The 21092-nt window shown below is 46.9% G+C and overlaps 1 protein-coding gene across 3 annotated transcripts in view; it reads left to right on the forward strand.

Moving 5' to 3' along the window:
- Nucleotides 1–21092, forward strand: part of LOC137334008 (plexin-A1-like) — a 438331-nt gene that overhangs the window by 381302 nt on the left and 35937 nt on the right. For 2 of the 3 annotated variants that reach the window (XM_067998406.1, XM_067998407.1), the window contains exons 21-23: nucleotides 1574–1716; nucleotides 4984–5240; nucleotides 15161–15227. In XM_067998406.1, the coding sequence (XP_067854507.1) occupies nucleotides 1574–1716; nucleotides 4984–5240; nucleotides 15161–15227 (467 nt within the window). Of the gene's footprint in view, nucleotides 1–1573; nucleotides 1717–4983; nucleotides 5254–15160; nucleotides 15229–21092 lie in introns of those variants that run through there. The other variant, XM_067998409.1, reaches the window with a different exon arrangement.

Consider the following 21092-nt stretch of genomic DNA (forward strand, 5'->3'; position numbering starts at 1 on the left):
GGCCTATGGTTCCCAAAGCTCTCCATCACTGGGGGTTTTCCTCACCTCATGTCTGTTGTAAACTAATTGATGGAGATTGATTGCCATGATTAGTCAACAACTCCATTATCGTTGTATCATGTGAGTTACCGGGATGGTAGAAGGTGAACTAGATGGACCTTGGTCTTTTTCCATCCAGCAATTCCAATGTTCCTATCAGTTGTAGCTTGTTTCATGACTAATATTTTCAGTGGGGGTGTGTTTATCCCGTCCAGTTTTCCTTCCCCCGTCTCCTGTAGGTGCTGCGTTATGGTTCCACTGGCACTGGTTTCCCTCAAGTACCTTAAGGAGGCGCTCCTCGTGGGTGAGCAAAAGCTACAACTGATAGGAACATAGGAATTGCTGGATGGAAAAAGACCAAGGTCCATCTAGTTCACCTTCCACCATCCCGGTAACTCACATGATACAACGATAATGGAGTTGTTGACTAATCATGGCAATCAATCTCCATCAATTAGTTTACAACAGACATGAGGTGAGGAAAACCCCCAGTGGTGGAGAGCTTTGGGAACCATAGGTCCAAAGTCACCTGTTCCTCCCGAGCACGTTACACTCACCACATGTCAGGGTATCAAATTTAAGCCATGGCTCGGTGGGCAGGACTCTCGCCTCTTGAGTCAGAAGGTCGTGGGTTCGAGTCCCACTCCAGAGGCTTGAGCACAAAAATTTGAGGAGCAGCAGCAGAGCGGAACTCAGTTCTACCCTTGCCCAATGTCCACACACTTGCAGTTTTTTCCCCGGACCTCACCAAATGAACCGTTGTGGGGCAGAGGCGGTGGGGACCTTGGGATTCTTTCAGTTGATGGTTTTTAATCCTTTATGGTTGGGATAGTTGTACGTTCACACATGATGTGTGTAAAGTTTGTTAAGACGCAGTGCGTCCCCCAGAAAATAGAAGATTGTGGGGTGACCTGATAGAGGTCTTCAAGATTATGAAAGGGGTTTGATAGGGTAGACGTAGAGAAGATGTTTCCACTTGTGGGGGGAGACCAGAACTAGGGGCCATAAATATAAGATGGTCACTAATAAATCCAATAGAGAATTCAGGAGAAACTTCTTTACCCAGAGAGTGGTTAGAATGTGGAACTCGCTCCCACAAGGAGTAGTTGAGGTGAATAGTGTAGATACATTCAAGAGGAAGCTAGATAATCACACGAGGGAGAAAGGAATAGAAGGATATGCTGATAGGGTGAGATGAAGATGGGGGGAGGAGGCTCGTGTGGAGCATAAACACCGGCATAGACCAGATGGGCTGAATGTTGTGCTGTGCATTCTATGTAATTCTGTGTAAGTGATTTCTGTCTCACTTCTAATCTCCAGTCTCCCCATCGGAGAGTCCATAGTAACTTTCAGAAAGGAATTGGATAAATACTTGAAAAGGAAAAACTTGCAGGGCTACGGGGAAAGAGCAGGGGAGTGGGACTAACTGGATAGCTCTTTCAAAGAGCTGGCACAGGCATGATGGGCTGAATGGCCTCCTTCTGTGCTGTAAGATGCGATGATTCTCTCTCACGTTTTGCCTTTTCTCTTTCAGCTTTCGCCGAGCTGCAGACTGACATTCACGAGCTAACCAGTGACCTGGACGGTGCTGGGATCCCGTTCCTCGATTACCGAACCTACGCCATGAGGGTCCTTTTCCCAGGGATAGAGGATCACCCGGTGCTCAAGGAGATGGAGGTACACATCTGTCCCTGCCCTGCATCGAGACACGTCGCACAATGACTCTTTCTTTCCCAGGGCCCTCAAAACTGTGGGACTCCTCCTCTTCCCTCCCCTCCACCGTTCTCCATGCCTCCCCCCAGTCTCCCCATCCTTCTAGAAATGACAGCCCTCTAAGATCCAAGCTCAGTGTCGCCTAGCCTAGCCTCTTCTCTCCTACTCTCCTCAGCCTGGGTGGAGCCCGGGCCTGGCCCCGTGGGCTTTGTCCCTTCGCCTGGATCTCTTCACAAAGAGAAAGTTGTGATGTGAGATGTGGACAATGGGCCAGTGGTATCAGGATAGCCTGGTGTGGAAAGGCAGTCGAGCCCCTTTGTGTGGTGTGTGAGATGAGTGAAAGTTTCAAGCTCGCACATGAAGTGCTTTGAGTTATGATGAAGTGATCACATGGTAGTGCCTGTTACCCATAGCCCTCTGCACAAGGGAACGTCCTCTATGCGCGTGTCTGTGTGTGCGCGTGTCTGTCTGTGTGTGCGCGTGTCTGTGTGTGCGCGTGTCTGTCTGTGTGTGCGCGTGCCTGTGTGTGCGCGTGTCTGTGTGTGTGTGTGCGCGTGCCTGTGTGTGCGCGTGTCTGTCTGTGTGTGCGCGTGCCTGTGTGTGCGCGTGTCTGTGTGTGTGTGCGCGTGCCTGTGTGTGCGCGTGTCTGTGTGTGTGTGCGCGTGCCTGTGTGTGCGCGTGCCTGTGTGTGCGCGTGCCTGTGTGTGTGTCTGTGTGTGTCTGTGTGTGCGCGTGTCTGTGTGTGTGTCTGTGTGTGCGTATGTGTGTGTGTGCGTGTCTGTGTGTGCGTGTCTGTGTGTGCGCGTGTCTGTGTGTGTGTGCGCGTGCCTGTGTGTGCGCGTGCCTGTGTGTGCGCGTGCCTGTGTGTGCGCGTGCCTGTGTGTGCGCGTGCCTGTGTGTGTGTCTGTGTGTGTCTGTGCGTGTCTGTGTGTGCGCGTGTCTGTGTGTGTGTGTGTGTGTGTGTGCGTGTCTGTGTGTGTGTATCTGTGTGTGTGTATGTGTGTGTGTGCGTGTCTGTGTGTGTGCGTGTCTGTGTGTATATATATAGAAACATACAAAATTGACGGGTTGGAAAATACCAGCTGGCCCGTCAGGCCTGCCCCATCATAATGATGGCCGGAGCATCCTGACTGAACATTTCTTCCCTCCACCCCCCGCAGCCATGTAATCTTCTGGGAAAGGCAAAAAAATCCAGGGCCAATAAAGGAAAAAAGTACTCCATGAAATTCCCCTCCGACCCCCCCTCAGGCGATCGAAACCAGTCCAGGAGATCACGTGGATCAAGTAAAGACACCTATATGAAGGCGTGTGTGTGCGTGTGCGCGCACACATATGTGTACATGTATGTTGGGTGCAGACAGGTGATGTCGCTCCCCCTTGGTCAGATCGATTGCTGACAGTCGCTCACTGGGCCCGTACATGAGGAGAGGCAGCTTGGGTGAGGTACCGCAGGGCGATCGGTGCCCACGGAAACTGCTCCGCAGCAAGAGAAGCAGCTGCCTTTGGAGAGGAGGGGGACTAATTGGAGAGGAAAGATAAAAAAATCAGTGCAAAACGCCGATCTCGAACTCGATAATAGATGATGTGTTTTCAAAAAAAAAAACGAAATGGGGCCTGCGGGAGAAGATGCGGTTGTGGAAAGTCTAAATGAGACACTTGAGGGAATGGCAGCGGTAAGATTGGCGTTAGAGGTCCTGGAACTGTTACCCTTTATACTGATGAACAGAGGATCTCATTTCCCCTCCCCTCCCTCCCCCCACGGAGGGGGCCAGCCGTACCCCTACACATTCCACCGCCACTGCGGGCACCTCTCCGCGGGGTAAAGGAAGGGGAGCCCTCCGGGACTGTGGCTCTGTAAGTAGTTGTGTGTTTTTTTTAATTGGGCCTGTGTGGGAAGCTGAGGTGACCCTGCCTCCTAATAACATTGCCTTTCTGCTGGATGGTAAGAGGGAACAGCCGCCAGCATACCACAGGCAGGCCCTAAGTGAAGGCCCAAAGGCACACGCAGCAACAATTCTGCTGAGGAACAAAGGTGGAAGGGAGCAGGTTACCCATGGCACGGGGGGGGGGAGGGGGCGGATGAGGAGAATTTTATTTTCGCGGCGTCGTCATGGTCTGGAATTCACTGCCCGAAAGGACGGTGGAAGCAGATTCAGTAGTAACTTTCAAAAGGGAATTAGATAAATAAATGTTTCAGAAAACAATTTGCAGGGCCATGGGGAAAGAGTGGGACTAATTGGATCGCTCTTTCAAAGAGCCGGCACGGGCACGATGGGCCGAATGGCCTCCTTCTGTGCAGTAAGATTCTATGATATGGTTGTACTGTGAGTTTCACTACTGGAGATTGTAGGAGGGGAAGGCCGAGCGAGATACGGCGTTCAACAGATGTTTAGGTCCCATGAACGAGCGAGGTGAAGTTGTAGACTATTACTGTGCAATGTGTGTTCTCTGTGAGCACCCGGCAATGCCTTGATGGGGGCGTCACGCTGCACCCCACACCTGTGTGGGTACGGTGGTGCAGTGGTTGTTTCACTGGACCAATAATTCAGAGAACGTGTGTTCAAATCCCACCGGGGCAGCTTGAGAATTTGAATTTAGTTTGAAAATCAGTAAAAGGCACCAGTCTGTCGGACTGCCATAAATACCGGACTGGTTCACTCATGTCCTTTTGGGGAAGGAAACCTGCTGTCCTTACCCAGTCTGGGCCTATATGTGACTCTAGTCCCACACCAACGTGGTTGACTCTTAACCACCCTCTGAAGTGGCCTAGCAAGCCCCTCAGTTGCATCACCAACCACCTTCTCAGGGCAACCAGGGATGAGAACATAAGAAATAGGAGCAGGAGTAGGCCATTCGGCCCCTTGAGCCTGCCCCGCCATTCAATAGATCATGGCTGATCTTCAACCTCAACTCCCATTTTCTCGCCCAATCCCCATATCCCTTGATTCCCTTAGCGTCCAAAGATCTATCGATCTCAGCCTTGAATATACTCAACGACTGAGCATCCACAGCCCTCTGGGGTAGAGAATTCCAAAGATTGACAAACCTCTGAGTGAAGACATTTTTCCTCACCTCGGTCCTGAATGGCCGACCCCTTATGAGCAATAAATGTCGGCCTTGCCTTGCTCACATTTTAATTTTTTTATAAAAAAACCATCTGTTGAAGCCGCGTGTTCATCTGTGCCGAGTCTTTCAGCAACCGCAAATTTGTTTTTTTTTTTGTTTTCCAAGGTGACAGCGAACGTGGAGAAAGCCCTCACCCTCTTCGGACAGCTGCTCAACAAGAAGGTCTTCCTGCTGACCTTCATCCGCACCCTGGAGGCCCAGCGCAGCTTCTCCATGCGCGACCGGGGTAACGTGGCCTCGCTGATCATGACGGCCCTCCAGGGCGAGATGGAGTACGCAACCGGAGTCCTCAAGCAGCTCCTCTCCGACCTGATCGAGAAGAACCTGGAGAGCAAAAACCACCCCAAACTGCTGCTGAGGAGGTGAGTTTTGAAGGTCCGTCAGCAGAAAACACGGTCCGACCAACTCCTCTTAAGTAAAATTAAAAAAAAAAAACCCTGAGAAAATGTGAGAAATATGCAGCGAGTCAGGCAGCATCTGTGGTGAAAAAAAAAACACCAGAGTTAACGTTTCAGGTCGATGACGTTTCGTCAGAACTGGAAAGAAATTAAAAATTTAACAGTTTTTAAGTGAGTACAGAGCCAGAGAAAGAGAGGGGGGGGGGGGGAGAGGAAAGAACAAAAGGGAAGGTCTGTGATAGGGTGGAGGGCAGGAGTGATTAACTGACAACAGGGATGATGGTGCAAGGCAAGGAGGGTGGGAATGGGAGAAGTTAAGAAACACTTCAGCTCTTGAGTTTGGTCATTCGCACGCTGTCGCTGTGATGCCACCTCCTGCCCGTTCGTTCAGTAAAGGTCCAGTGATGGTGCCCCTTGGCATATTTTCGGAGACGGTTATGGGACCAGCGACAAGTGGCACCTTTTCACCCCCCAAGCTTTTAGAGCGCAATTTAGGCATCACCTAATGACTCCCTCTGGACTTATCTTGACTTACGGAATACAAAGGGGGAAGAAGTTATGCTGCAGTTGTATTAAGCTCTGGTTAGACCCCCATCTGGAGATGCTGCGTGCAGTTCTGGGCACCGCACCTCAGGAAGGAGATATTGGCCTTGGAGAGGGCGCAGTGCAGATTCGCCAGAATGACACCGGGGCTAAAATGAGGACAGGCTGCCCTAGACTAGGCTTGTATTGCCTTGTGTATAGGAGATTGAGGGGAGATCTGATCAAAGTGTTTAAAATGTTGAAAGGATTCGCTAGGGTAGATAGAGAGAAACTATTTCCTCTGGTGGGGGAAATCCAGAACAAGGGGGCATAATCTTAAAATTAGAGCCAGGCCGTTTCGGAGGGAAAACAGGGAAGCAGTTTTTCACACAAAGGGTAGTGGAAATCTGGAATTTCCCCCTCCCTAAAGGCTGTGGGTGCTTGAGGTCAATTGGAGCTTTTAAGACCGAGACTGATAGATTTTAGTTGGGTAAGGGTATCAAGGGATATGGTGTTAAGGGGGGTAAATGGAGCTGAGGTACAGATCAGCCATGTTCTGATTGAATGGCGGAGCAGGCTCGAGGGGCTGAACAGCCTCCTCCTGTCCCTATGTGGGGTTGCTGTTATCTCCTGGGCGCTGCTGCGAGTAACTCAGGAGAAAAATCATGGGAGCGTTCAGTGTCGAGGCTCACTCGTGAGGTATGGTCACACAAGAGATAAGGCACAGGATGTCGGCACCTCTGGGACCCTGCCCTAGCGCGAGAGAAGGAGGTGGGGAGGAATGTACGGCCTACAGAATAATTCTCCTCGTCCCTCACCAGCCCACTGCTGGCAGAATGCTCGAGCTGAGCAGATGCACGGTGTATCATAGTATCATGATATAGTACAGCACAGAAGAAAGCCATTCAGCCCATCGTGCCTGTGCCGGCTCTTTGAAAGAGCGATCCCAGTTAGTCCCACTCCCCTTGCTCTTTCCCCATAGCCCTGCAAATTTTTTTCCCTTCAAGTATTTATCCAATAATTCCCTTTTGAAAGTTACTATTGAATCGATTTCCACCGCCCTTTCAGGCAGTGCATTCCAGATCATAACTCGCTGCGTAAAAAAATGTTTCCTCTCGTCGCCTCTGTGGTTCTTTAGCCGATCACCTTAAATCTGTGTCCTCTGGTTACCGACCCTTCTGCCACTGGGAACGGTTTCTCCTTATTAACTCTATCGAAACCCTTCATGATTTTAAACACCTCTATCAAATCTCCCCATAACCTTCTCTGCTCTAAGTAGAACAACCCCAGCTTCTCCAGTCTCTCCACGTAACTGAAGTCCCTCGTCCCTGGTACCATTCTGGTAAATGTCTAATGCACCCTCTCTAAGGCCTCGACATCCTTCCTAAAATGTGATGCCCCAGAATTAAACACAGTTCTCCAGCTGAGGCCTAACCGGTGTTTTATAAAGGTTTTAGCATTCTTGTTTTCCCATCGTCAGTCGTTCCCCCTTCGCTCGAGACGATCAGTTGATCCCGGAAGTGGGATTGACCGTGTTGGACATGAGAATCTCCAGCCAAAGTCTCCTTTAATATACATGTGAAGAGATGAAGATGCAGTACGCCCTCATTGGGAAAATAATAAATAAAACATTCCATTCTGACAGAACGTGAACTTTTCCGTTCCTCTAGGCGTGAACTGCTTTGGCAGGAGAGTGGTGTTGGCTGCATTAAAACCTTCAGACTGCTTTCAGTTGCGATTCCCGTCAGCCCCTTGTAAGAAAATGTGAAGCATTGAGTCACTCTGGAACTCATTAACCTGCAATCCCAGGACTCCTAATTTGAAGCAAGTGCTGTATTCAGACAAGTACGAGAGCTCGCCAGAGCTCGAGAGGGGAAAGGTTGCGGCTGAACAGGGCAAACGCAACTTGAGAAGTGGAATGTTAGTGCATAAGGGATACAAAAGTTGGCTATTTTCTCATCGTCTAGCACTGCAGACTTGGAATAAATTGGAAAAATAGATTACAAATGATTGGCAAACTCTCGAGGTAGCCTCAGACGAAGAAGGGCCATCCACCCATTTCATCTCTTCTATCCAGAATTGTAGCCTTGCTGTCTTCCCATTACAGCTTTCATACGTTCAGGCAGAAAGGCAAGAGTGCTACCGACTGAGCCAAACTGGCACCTCAAACTGTGCCTTGTCGTGAAATAGCTCCTTTTGGAGAGGTGTAGGAAATAATTACACGTCACGTTCAACGAGACCAAACCAAAAATAGAAGAAAGTAGAAATATGTTTTCCGGGTTGGATGAAATCTGTCAGGTTAGCACATTTCTGTTGAGTTGAGCTGTGATCGTTTTTCTCTGTTTGGCGGCACCAGTGGTTCACTTGTCTGTCAAAGTGATTGCCGCCATTCCCTCCAGATGGACGTATAACCGAGCCCACACTCGGTTTATTTGGGTACAGGAGTGTTAGTGGTTGTAGTGGTGGACTAGTAGTCCAGAGGTCACGAGTTCATATCCCACCATGGCGAGAATGAAATTGAATTCAATAAATCTGGTCATTTGTGGGCTGGCACCGGAAGAAAAACGACCAAAGAAGTTTCCAGATGATCGTTTCAAAAACCCAAATGGTTCTCTCACGTTCTTCAGGCGAGGTAACCTGCCACCTGTGCGTGACTCCAGTCCCACACTCCGTGGTTGACTCTGACGAGGCCTTTAACACAAGAAGGAGAAAGGAATAGAAGGATATGTTGATAGGGATTGAAGAAGTAGGGAGGGAGGAGGCTCGTGTGGAGCATAAACGCTGGCATGGACCAGTTGGGCTGAATGGCCTGCTTCTGTGCTGTACTTTCTATGTAAGCCAAGCAATTGCTATGAAAGGCCCACCAACATTCAGGCTAACTTGAAAAGGGGCAATAGGTGCTATAAAAAGATGACCACTCAGATCTGGTCCTCTCTCAGACCTGCTCTGAGCCATTGGCCAGAACGTAGCCAGTGCCGAGGAGTGAGCACTGTGGCAAAACTCCAGCTTGGTTTTTAGTTACCGCTGACTACCGTTCAGTGACGTGTTTATTGTCCGGCCCTGGTGAATCACAATGAATTTGCCATTAATAAAGAGTATAATTAAATTCAGTAGGCCTGAGGCCGCCTGGGAATCCCCCAGGTGCATCCACTACACTGACTGCCTCATTCAGTCAGTGTCTGTGTCTCTTTTAGCTGCGTGTGTGGACGTGAATCGTCTGTTGAGGTGAGGGTTTAAAATGAAAATGGAAAGGAAGAGTTACCGAGTGAGAGAAGGAGGAGCGAAAAGTGGGAAGAAAGTTGCAAGGCATTAGAGAAGCGGGAGGGGAAAAAAAATCTAGTTAGTGATGCCTTTAAATAAGCCCAAGCCCACTACTTATGAAGTAATTTTAACAAAATAATTCCATACACATTTATTCTTTCAAAAATTAAATTATAAATTCAGATTAAATTCTAATTGAAAAGAAAACCACAATCAGCAGCTTTGTGACCTAAGGCAGACACAGCGAGTTCACGGCCGCTTGGCCAAGCCGTAGGGACTGTACCAGAGCACGAGTCAGCTCCTTCAGGAGGGGAGGGGCAAACAAAAGAAGGTTCTGGAATAACCTGCACATTTGACCAAACAGCAGCAATGGATAAACCGGTCTGTAGCCTCAGTTTAGAACTGAGCCTAAGCGTTTTAGGGACATAGGGACAGGAGTAGGCCATTCAGCCCCTCGAATCTGTACCGCCATTCTATTAGATCATGGCTAATATGTACCTTAACTCCATCTACCTGCCTTGGTTCCATAGCCCTTACTACTGTTACCCAACAAAAATCTATCAATCTCAGTTTTGAAATTTTCAATTAACCCCCAGCCTCAGCTTTTTGGGGGAGAGAGTTCCAGATTTCCACTACCCTTTGTGCGAAGAAGTGCTTCCTGACATCACCCCTGAACGGCCTGGCTCTAATTTTAAGGTTGTGCCCCCTTGTTCTGGACTCCCCCCACCTTTTTCTTGAAGGTTTTGTACTTCTGTCACTCTGAATTACAATCTGCTGGACTCTCTCTCGCCCCCTAATTTTCAAACTGATTTTGGAAAATAAAAAACTTTTACTGATATGTCGACACAGGAAACCAATTGGCTCCTCGTGCCCTTGTTTCTGTGTACTGCACAGCTATCTACTCTAGGAGGCATACTTACTATGCATTGTACTCCCGATCCTGCTCCACTGTGGTCCAGTTGAATGGATTTGCCAAGTGAATTCTCAAGTGCATGAGAGAATGCCTTTAGTAATGTACAGCATTGTTTAAATATTAATTACCTTGGTATTTATGGCTGGCATACGAAATGGAATGTCACACTGGTGCAGTTAAGGTTGGGTTTAAGGTAGGGATGTCAAACCTCAGAGAAACCACTGGGAGTGAAATAAGAGGGAGGGAATGGTATTTCAACGTTGAGGCTCATTACTGGGGCAGAGTAAAGGGAGCTTTACTCTGGATCTAATCACGCCATATGCCTGTCCTAGGAGTATTTGATGCTCATAATTTGTGCCCTCGACGAGCGCAAAAACCCACCACCAAAACAAAGTGACTGAGGTGGGTTTCCAATCCTGTTGTTGCCTCTTCTCTTCAAAGCCTTCAGCTTCCGAGCAACAAAACAGTAGCTCTCTCTCTCTCGATCTGTAAAAGTGCTATTAACAAATTAGAAGTAATAAGTACGAATAATCAAGAAGCATTTTAATTACTTTGCAGGGAGTGTTTCCAAGGTCATTACAATGCAGCGCTGTTGAAGTGTAGTCAGATCTGAGGTGGCGTTTTGGATGATTTATGTAATAAGTTGGTTAATTAACTTAATTGGTGGATTTTAATTGGAATTCAGTATTTGTTTAAGAGGTTGCCGGGCACTTTGAGGGGACCAAATGACGCACATCTCTCTCGGTAGAATACTGAAACTGCTGGGAGGCGGTTTAGTTTTACTGGGGCTTCTTTCAGTTTTCCTGATTCAGGTCAGCCATTTTACGTCAGAATCACCTCAGTTTTTCAAATTTACGTTTGTTCTTCAGTTTTTGGTTTGAATGGTGAGCAGAGGCTTTACAACTACCTCAAGGACCTGGGTTCAAAGGGTTAAATTACGAGGACAGGTAACATAGAAGGCTTGTATTCCCTTGAATATAGAAGATTAAGAGACGATCTAATTGAGGTGTTTAAGATGATTAAAGGATTTGATAGGGTAGATAGAGAGAAACTATTTCCTCTGGTGGGGGGAGTCCAGAACAAGGGGGCATAACCTTAAAATTAGAGCTAGGATGTTCAGGAGTGATGTCAGGAAGCACTTCTTCACACAAAGGGGAGTGGAAATCTGGAACTCTCTCCCCCAAAAAGCTGTTGAGGCTGGGGGTCAACTGAAAATTTTGAAACTGAGATTGATGGATTTTTGTTATGCAAGGATATTAAGGGTTACGGAACCAGGGCGGAAAGATGGAATTAAGATACAGATCAGCCATGAGCTAATTAAGTGGCCTACTCCTGTTCCTATGTTCCTTAAATTCCAGCTCAGAGTCATCCGATAAAAATGCCCTCGCTCTGCCATCTGTAAGGGTCTTAAGAGAAATACATTAGAGGCAGCTGTCAGCCCAGTCCTCGTGGGTGTGAATTTGCAACACAAAACTGTCCTGCAATTCGTGCCAATGTGCAAATATTGGCAATCTCATTCAAACGTGATCACAGATTGACTGGTGTGGGAAATGGAAATGTCACACTGGTGCAGTAGAGGGTCACTTCTGATGTTGAGGCTGAAACATATTGTTGTGGCAGAGAAGAAAGCTTTGATCTGCAGCTGAAGTGCCTGATGTGGTACAGTAGGGCTGATTTTACCCTGCATCTAGCCTCTATCCTCTCCCTAACCTGGGACTGTTTGATGGGGCTTTACTCTGCATCTAACCCGAGTTGTAACTGCCCTGGGATTGTTTGATGGGACAGTGTGTAAAGTTACATCGAGTCTACAGCACAGACTCAGGCCATTCGGTCCGACTAGTTTCTGCCTGTGTTTATGCTCCACACGAGCCTCCTCCCTCCCTTCTTCATCTCACCCTATCAGCATGTTCTTCTATTCCTTTCTCCCTCATGTACTTGTCTAGCTTCCCCTTAAATGCCTCTACGCTATTTGCCACAATTACTCCTTGTGGTAGCGAGTTCCACATTCTTACCACTCTTTGGGTAAAGAAGTTTCTTCTGAATTCCCTATTGGATTTATTAGTGACTATCTTATATTTATGACCTCTAGTTTTGGACTCCCCCCACAAGTGGAAACATTTTCTCTGCATCCACCCTATCGAACCCTTTCATTATCTTAAAGACCTCTATCATATCACCCCGCGGCCTTCTCTTTTCTAAAGAAAAGAGCCCCAGCCTGTTCAGTTTTTCCTAATAAGTACAGTCTCTCAGTTCAAGTATCATCCTTGTGTATCTTTTTTGCACCTTCTCCAGTGCCTCCATATCCTTTTTTATAATATGGAGACCAGAACTGTTCACAGTCCTTCAAGTGTGGGCTAACCAAGGTTCTATACAAGTTTAACATAACTTCTCTGCTTTTCAGTTCTGTCCCTCTAGGAATGAACCCCAGTGCTTTGTTTGCTTCTTTTATGGTCTTATTAACCTGCGTGGCTACTTTTAGTGATTTGTGTATCTGTACCCCCAGATCCCTCTGCTCCTCTACCCCATATGGACTCTTATTATCCAAGCAGTATGTGGCCTCTTTATTCTTCCTACTAAAATGCATCACCTCACACTTAACTATATTGAAATTCATTTGCAAATTACACAATTAGAGGGAACTTTACTCTTTATCTAACCTGTGCTGTACCTGCCCTGGGAGTGTTTGATGGGGCAGTGTAGAGGGAGCTTTACTCTGTATCTAACCCATGCTGTACCTGCCCTGGGAGTGTTTGATGGGGCAGTGTAGAGGGAGCTTTACCCTGTATCTAACCCGTGCTGTATCTGCCCTGGGAGTGTTTGATGGGACAGTGTAGAGGGAGCTTTACTCTGTATCTAACCCGTGCTGTACCTGCCCTGGGAGTGTTTGATGGGACAGTGTAGAGGGAGCTTTATTCTGTATCTAACCCGTGCTGTACCTGCCCTGGGAGTGTTTGATGGGACAGTGTAGAGGGAGCTTTACTCTGTATCTAACCCGTGCTGTACCTGCCCTGGGAGTGTTTGATGGGACAGTGTAGAGGGAGCTTTACTCTGTATCTAACCCGTGCTGTACCTGCCCTGGGAGTGTTTGATGGGACAGTGTAGAGGGAGCTTTACTCTGTATCTAACCCGTGCTGTACCTGCCCTGGGAGTGTTTGATGGGACAGTGTAGAGGGAGCTTTACTCTGTATCTAACCCGTGATGTACCTGCCCTGGGAGTGTTTGATGGGACAGTGTAGAGGGAGCTTTACTCTGTATCTAACCCGTGCTGTACCTGCCCTGGGAGTGTTTGATGGGACAGTGTAGAGGGAGCTTTACTCTGTATCTAACCCGTGCTGTACCTGCCCTGGGAGTGTTTGATGGGACAGTGTAGAGGGAGCTTTACTCTGTATCTAACCCGTGCTGTACCTGCCCTGGGAGTGTTTGATGGGACAGTGTAGAGGGAGCTTTATTCTGTATCTAACCCGTGCTGTACCTGCCCCGGGAGTATTTGAAATAGGAACATGTTCTATTTCCCAACACTTACATCCCTCACTTTATTTAGCACAGATACCAGTTCAAAGAAAGTAAGACTTTAATTCGGGTGACAGTTCTCGAGACTGCTGCTCAACCCATGTTTGTTTTAAAAAAAAAAGTTGTTTCCAATTACTAACAGAAAATGTCAGTTTAAAGTGAATCTGTCTTGTGTTTACCATGGCTTTGGGGATTCAATTGATTGGTCAATGCAGAAAGAGAGCTCGTTCAATAGGCAAGGAAAACCTTTGAAAAGCATCCTGGGAGATGCAAGTTAGAATAAACAAAGTTTGAGATGAGGAGTTTTGCCTTGAACCCTCTGATGTGTTACATTGCTTAGACATAATCAAATTTCTAATATTCCTGTGGATTATTGGCAGGTTCAGTTCATGATAGATGGATGGGGGTTGTTGGGGGGGAGGGTTGGTGTTGGGGGGACTTTTATCCCATTTGTTGTAAGTCCTTTTATTTTGCAGGACAACCATAGTAACCTACGGTTATATCCTGTAGTTTGAATTCTTGAGTCATCAGTATCTTATTCTGGGGAATAACATACGGTCCAAATGGAACTGCAATTATCCACCCTGCACCCTCCCCCAATAGATAATTGAGTCCTCCCAGGCTTGGTTTGACCCATGGGCTTATTAATTGGTCTATTCAGATTATCTCAAGTTCCCAGTAACCGCAGATCAGGCCCGTGTTTCATCCATTTCTAAAATTAATAATTCTCCAAAAGTTGCCGAAACCTGGTTTCCCCTGGACTCTTGACCCTGCCTCAAAGATCGGACTCCTGCTCACCTCTTGGACCACAAAGCTCTGATTCGCTAATCTCCCAGACCCCCCCCCTCCCCACAAATCCCTGACTCCCGCTGATCTTTCAGACCCCCGATAGCAATCGAGATAACAAGTACTTAACCTGTCTCTAGGATGGTAAATCAAGTAATAGTCATCAAGATAACGAGTAGTTACTCCGCCTCTGGGATAGTAAATCGAATAATAATAATTAAGATAACGAGTAGTTAGTTACCCTGCCTCTGGGATGGTAAATCGAGTAATAGTAATCGAGGTAACAAGTACTTAACCTGTCTCTGGGATAGTAAATCAAATAATAGTTATCAAGATAACAAGTAGTTATTCTGCCTCTGGGATGGTAAATCGAGTAATAGTAATCGAGATAACAAGTAGTTAACCTGCCTCCCGGATAGTTAATCGAGATAACAAGTAGTTAACCTGATTCTGGGATAGTAAATTGAGTAATAGTTAATCGAGATAACGAGTAGTTACCCTGCCTCTGGGCTAGTAAATTGAGTAATATTAATTAAGATAACAAGTAGTTACCTTGCCTCTGGGATAGTAAATTGAGTAATAGTTAATCGAGATAACGAGTAGTTACCCTGCCTCTGGGCTAGTAAATTGAGTAATATTAATTAAGATAACGAGTAGTTACCCTGCCTCTGGGATAGTAAATCGAATAATAATAATTGAGATAAGGAGTAATTACCCTGCTGGGTTAAGAACGATCAGTTAAAAAGCAGGACTCTCACTTTAGCTGGATCGTGTAAAATAAATCCATGCAGATACTGGAGAGATGTCGGAGATGGCAGTTAAGCTGTGTATTGCAAACAAATGAAGCTGCTAAATATATATTGATAATTACAACATCCTTTTTGTTTTGAAGGACTGAGTCTGTTGCTGAGAAGATGCTGACCAATTGGTTCACCTTCCTGTTGTACAAGTTCTTGAAGGTAAGACTGAACTGCCTTTAATATCTTGTAGTTGTGTTGCACCTAATGCAAGGTCCTGTGTATTCGGTTACTTTTAAATTGTCTCACTTTATCCTCTGCCCTCTTCCAATAGTTTCCCCTCAGCAGCTTGTTGCCTTGTAACCAGAACTGAGAGGTTATACCTATCAGGAAAGAATAAACAGGCTGGGGCTCTTTTCTCTGGGAAAGGGAAGAATGAGGGGTGACCTGATAGAGGTCTTTAAGATTCTGAAAAGGATCGATAGGGTAGACGTAGAGAAGATGTTTCCACTTGTGGGGGTTTGGGGGGTGGGGTTGTGGGTGGGGGAGGCAGGGGTAGGTGGGTAGGAATCACAATTACAATTCCTCAACTGCAAACAGATTTGGTTTAATGATCAAGAAAGTCTATTAAGTGGGCACCACGTCCAGATCTCATAATTGTAATTCCAAGGATAGAGCTGAGGTAAAATGTGGGAAGCGGACATTCTGTCTTTCAGAAGTCCCTAAAGTTGCGTTATTCATCAATAATGCATACCACATGCTTTTATGAACTAGAACATCTGACTTCAATGAGTTGAAGAGAAGAAATTTCATCTGGGCTGACAGGCTCTGTTGAGATGCAGTGTGCTGTCCAATAATGTATATTTTAGTCATGTTAGGGGAACTAGTGACGATCGCTTTATAAATAAAAGAAAAGATTGCCTAGAGGCACCTATAACTATATATATATTTTAAAGCAGGATGTATATCAAAATGGAGGATCAATTCCAGAGGAATAATTTGGTTTATCAAATATGTATCTTATGTTCATTTAAGGCTTTTAAGCCTTGTTTAGAAAGAACATTTATTTTAAAGGCAGTGAATATTTTTATTACATTTAATACAAAGTACTTGTTGCAGTCACAAAAGTATGATGGAAGATAGAGGCCTACTTTATGTGAGGGAAATACTGGGCCTCCAGCCTAGCTTTCCAAACCACCAGCGATGTGGGCCTGCATAGGCCTCAATCAGTCTTGTTCCACCAGTTTTTGTGTCATCACACTCGGTTCTATCTCTTTACTTCTCCATCGATCCCAAGGCTGCCTCCAATCTTTACAACTGCCTGTCCGACATTACAGCCTGGTTCAACCAAAATTTCTGCCCCTTCCACTTATTCATTTTCCACTCCTGCAGAAAACCACACCCCAACTCGCGCAGTCGTTCTCCAACGTTGCTCCAACTTTGGCCTCTTGTGCTTCCCCACTTCCTTCGCCTCGCCATTGGTGGCCGTGCCTTCAGCCGTCAAAGCCCTAAGCTCTGGAATTCCCTCCGTAAACCTCTCCACCTCTCTATCCTCCTTTAGGGCTATCCTTAAAACCTGTCTTTTTGACCAAGCTTTTAGTCACCCGTCCTAATATCTCCACGTTTGGCTGGGTGTCAACATTTGTCCTGTGAAGCGCCTTGGGACGTTTTCCTATGTTAAAGGCACTATTTAAATGGAAGTTGTTGTTGTGGGAGCGAACAATCCAATAATATTCCAAGAGGAGGAGCAGGGAGTTCTCCCAGTGCCCTGGGCCAACATTCCTCCCCCAACAGTGAGAGTCGCCACCCATGGATCTATACCCCAGCGAGAGCCAGGACACTGGACTCATTTAAGAAACAGCTGGACGCTGTAACAGGGAGCTGGTTGGGTTGGTATTCTAGGAAGGATGGGATCAAACGGAGCAAAGTGGAGAGTCTAGAACTAGGGGTCACAGTCTCAGGATAAGGGGTCGGCCATTTAGGACCGAGATGAGGAAAACTTTCTTCACTCAGAGGGTTGTGAATATTTGAAATTCTCCACCCCGGAGGGCTGTGGATGCTCAGTCGTTGAGTATATTCAAGGTTGAGATCAATAGATTTTTGGACTCTAAGGGAATCAAGGGATGTGGGGATAGGGCGGGAAAGTGGAGTTGAGGATGAAGATCAGCCATGATCTTATTGAGTGGCGGAGCAGGCTCGAGGGGCTATGTGGCCTACTCCTGCTCCAAATTCTTATGTTCATCCAATCAAGTCTTATGATTTAGTAACCAGCAGTCAAGGCCGCTCGGTCTGGGACAGCAAGGCTTGAGGACAGTTCTGTTGCTTTGAGTTTCCCCGTTGGTCTCTGTTGTGCCCATCAAATGTGGATGAAAGCGTTGCTTTCTTTTCTGATTTTGAAGCGTCCAGGCCTCCCGAGCTGCATTAAAACGGAACAGCCTTGCAGGCGTACGAGAGAGTGAGAGCACCAGCTTTTCTTGGAGCTCTTGCAGTCTGTTCCCCAACGAAACGTGGTCTTCCAGTGAGAGGAGTGTTTTTTTATTAAGAGCCCTCTTGCTGGTTTCTGATTAACATTGCATGCCTCAGATCACCGTGGTAACCGTGTGTTCTTGGTTGCCTCCTTTTGAACTGCGAAATCAGTCGCCTCAGGCGAACTTGCATGTACAGTTGCTCAGAAGCAGCACCGTTCCTTGGCGGGTTTGTGCTTTTATATCGCTCCTGCCTTGCTCTTTTTGTTATTCGATTCTTTTTTTAAAAAAAAAGAAACAGTTTTTTCTGGAAAGTCTTTTTTTTTTGTTTCTCCTCGTGCAAAAGGATTCGCCGACTCTGGTGGGAAGTATTCCTGGAGTTTTCATCACATGATCTCCTGCCTCCAAACCCCTCCCCCTTCCCCCCCCCACCACCAACACTATCTTGCCATTGGTCGCCCCGCAAATCCATCCTCGCGAAGCACCGCCTTCCCACGCCGATTGGCTAGCGAACAGATTCTTCATCACCTGATTGGATGAATCTTGACTGTCAGTCAAACCCCCCCCCCCCCATCTCCAATATTTTTAGAACTAATAAACGAAAGTGCTTAAAGAAAATGGGATGGGGTGGAGGAAGTACACAATTTCTTAAAACGCCTCTGATTTTCCTCCCGGGATTTTGCTCGCAGCAGTATTCTGGAGATTAACCTTCAATTCCTGGAGACTCCAGGACAATCCTGGAGGGTTGGCAACTCCACTAGCCTGACAGCAAAGGTGTGCAGCTTGGGGCCTTGTGTGATGGATTGGGATTCGCTGGTGTTTTTTTGCGGGTGCATTGTGGCATCCCCGTCGCTTGCCCTTGTTGGGATCGCCTCGTGGTTTGTTACGGAGATCACTCGTGGAGTGGAGATGACACAGACGTTGGAGGAACTTCCCGGAGCGGTTATTTGAGTGTAAACGGCCACGGTCGTGTCAGACTTCTGCGAACCCGTTGAAAGGAATCGGAGTTGTCTTTCTGTGGCTGTGCAAAAAGCCAACAGATTTGGTCTAGTTAATGGCAACAAACTGCTGGTGTTGGCAGGCAGTCAGTCAGTGTTTGGGTTTCTTTTTCTGGTCTGATCCTGAGCAAAGTAGCTGATGTGGTCGGTCTGACGCATCCTGAACGAGCAGGGACGTTAGTTCAGCTCAGGCATCGTTGGCTATGAAGCCATAAATGGACTCTGCACTTCTAAACTCATAGAATCTTACAGAAGGAGGCCATTCAGCCCATCGTGCCTGTGCTAGCTCTTTGCAAGAGCTATCAAATTAGTACCACTCACCCCCTGCTCTTTCCCCATAGCCCTGCAAACTTTTCCTTTTCAAGTGTTTATCCAATTCCCTTTTGAAAGTTACTATTGAATCTGCTTCCACCGCTCTTTCAGACAGCGGATTCCAGATCATAACAACTCACTGCGTAAAAAATTTTTTCCTCATCTCCCCTCTGGTTCTTATACCAATTGTCTTAAATCTGTGTCCTCTGGTTACCGACCCTCCTGCCAGTGGAAACAGTTTCTCCTTACTTACTCTATCAAAACCCCTCACAATTCTGAACACTTCTATTAAATCTCCCCTTTACCCTCTCTGCTCTAAGGAGAACAATCCCAGCTTCTCCAGTCTCTCCACATAACTGAAGTCCCTCATCTCTGGCACCATTCTGGTAAATCTCTTCTGCACCCTCTCTAAGGCCTTGACATCTTTCCTAAAATGTGGTGCCCAGAATTGAACAACATGCTCCAACTGAGGCCCAACCAGCGATTTATAAAGGTTTAACATAACTTCCTTGCTTTTGTACTTGATCTTTTCTTGTAGAGAGAGTGACAGAAGAAAGATTTGCATATTTCTAGTACTTTGTCACCCCTCTCAGAAACATCACACAAACAATAAATTCCTTTGGAATGCAGTGTCTGCTGTTTTGTAGGCAAACGTGGCAGCCAATTTGCACACAGCTTAATCCCACAAGCAACAGTGGAACGATTGACCAGTTTTGGGTGGAGTTGGCTGAGGGATGAATGTTGGCCAGGACAACAGGAGAGCTCCCTGCTCTTCATTGAATAATCCCGTGAGATGTTTAGTGTCCACTGGTTGCTGACGTGCTGTTTTGATGCATACTGTTTTATATTGTGCTGTGGGCATTTTTTTTATTAATTCATTCTTGGGATGTGGGCGTCGCTGGCAAGGCCGACATTTAATGCCCATCCCTAGTTGCCCTGAGAAGGTAGTGGTGGGCCTTCTTCTTGAACCGCTGGTAGCTGGTTTGATACAACATAGTGTCTTGCTTCAGAGGGCAGTTAAGAGTCAACCACGTTGGGTGTTGGACTAGAGTCCCAATACAGGCCAAAGCAGATAAGGACGGCAGGTTTCCTTCCCTAAAGAGACTTAAAGGGAAGTCCTACAAACTAAAATCTGGGACAAGAGCAGCCAAGCTCATTTCACTTATAGTCGACAGAGACCTTTAGCCAATCAGTTAGAGCTAGACTTCAACCTAGGCCACTGTCCTCGAACTCCTTCCCCAAATCCCTCCACTTCCGTGCCTACTTTCAGCACCTTGCTTACTCCTCTTTAATCGTGCTTCCTCTCCCCTCCTCCCAATTTCTGTTTCCCCTTTTCATTCCCAGTCCAGTTTCACTGGATTGTTCGGATTTTGAAAGGAATTGATGGGGTAGATGGAGAGAAACCTTTTTCCGCTGGTGGGGGACGAGGGGACACAACCTTGAAACCAGAGCCAGGCCATTCAGGAGAGAAGTTAGGGAACACTTCCTCACACAAAGGGTGGTAGAAGCGTGGAACTCTCTCTCATAAAAAGCAGTAGGTGCTGGCTCAATTAATAATTTCAGATCTGAGATCGACAGACCTTTGCTGGCCAAGAGTATTAAGGGATACGGAGCCAAGGCGGGCAGATGGAGTTAGGATACTGATCAGCCACGATCTCATTGAATGGCGGAACAGGCTCGAGGGGCTGAATGGCCTCCTCCTGATCCTGTGTCCCACTGCATTCTGAGATGGTCTCCGTGCGAAGGATGTTGTAGAGTCTGTACGCCGAGTGAGAACTGATGGAACTCGTCTGAATTTGGGGCGAGACGGTGGTGACTGTACCTTGCCTGGGTTTGTCAGGCCTCACGTGGTCAGTGGAAAGAAGCTACGACATCGAGCTTTTTCTTCCCCCCCCCCCCCCCCGCCCCCCCACCTCCAACCGACTTTAATGAGGTAAAATTCACAGATTAAAGATAATTTTTGAGACAAGCGTGGTGTGGGAGGTCCTGGCTGTGATGTATGTGTGTCGAAGCTCGTTAGCAGCTGTCTATTTAATTATCGCAGATGATAAGGAGATGCGAACAGCATATGGTAAGAGGGGGATCGTTAGTGATTTCAATTTGAGGAAGCACGGGAGAGGTGAAGCAAGGCACATGAGAAAAGGAAGAAACAAAGAACTGGCACCTATAACGTGAATTAACAACCTGAAACCTGATTCTCTTTCCAGGCCAGCTTACACCAAGGAGCTTATTTTCTCCTCTTGTTTAGTTTTTTCCCTGTTGGATGCTTGTCAAAGTTTTCAGTGTTTTGTTCAGAAAAGATGCCAGTTATT

This window comes from Heptranchias perlo, chromosome 17 (genome assembly GCF_035084215.1).
Source record: "Heptranchias perlo isolate sHepPer1 chromosome 17, sHepPer1.hap1, whole genome shotgun sequence".
NCBI lineage: Eukaryota > Metazoa > Chordata > Chondrichthyes > Hexanchiformes > Hexanchidae > Heptranchias > Heptranchias perlo.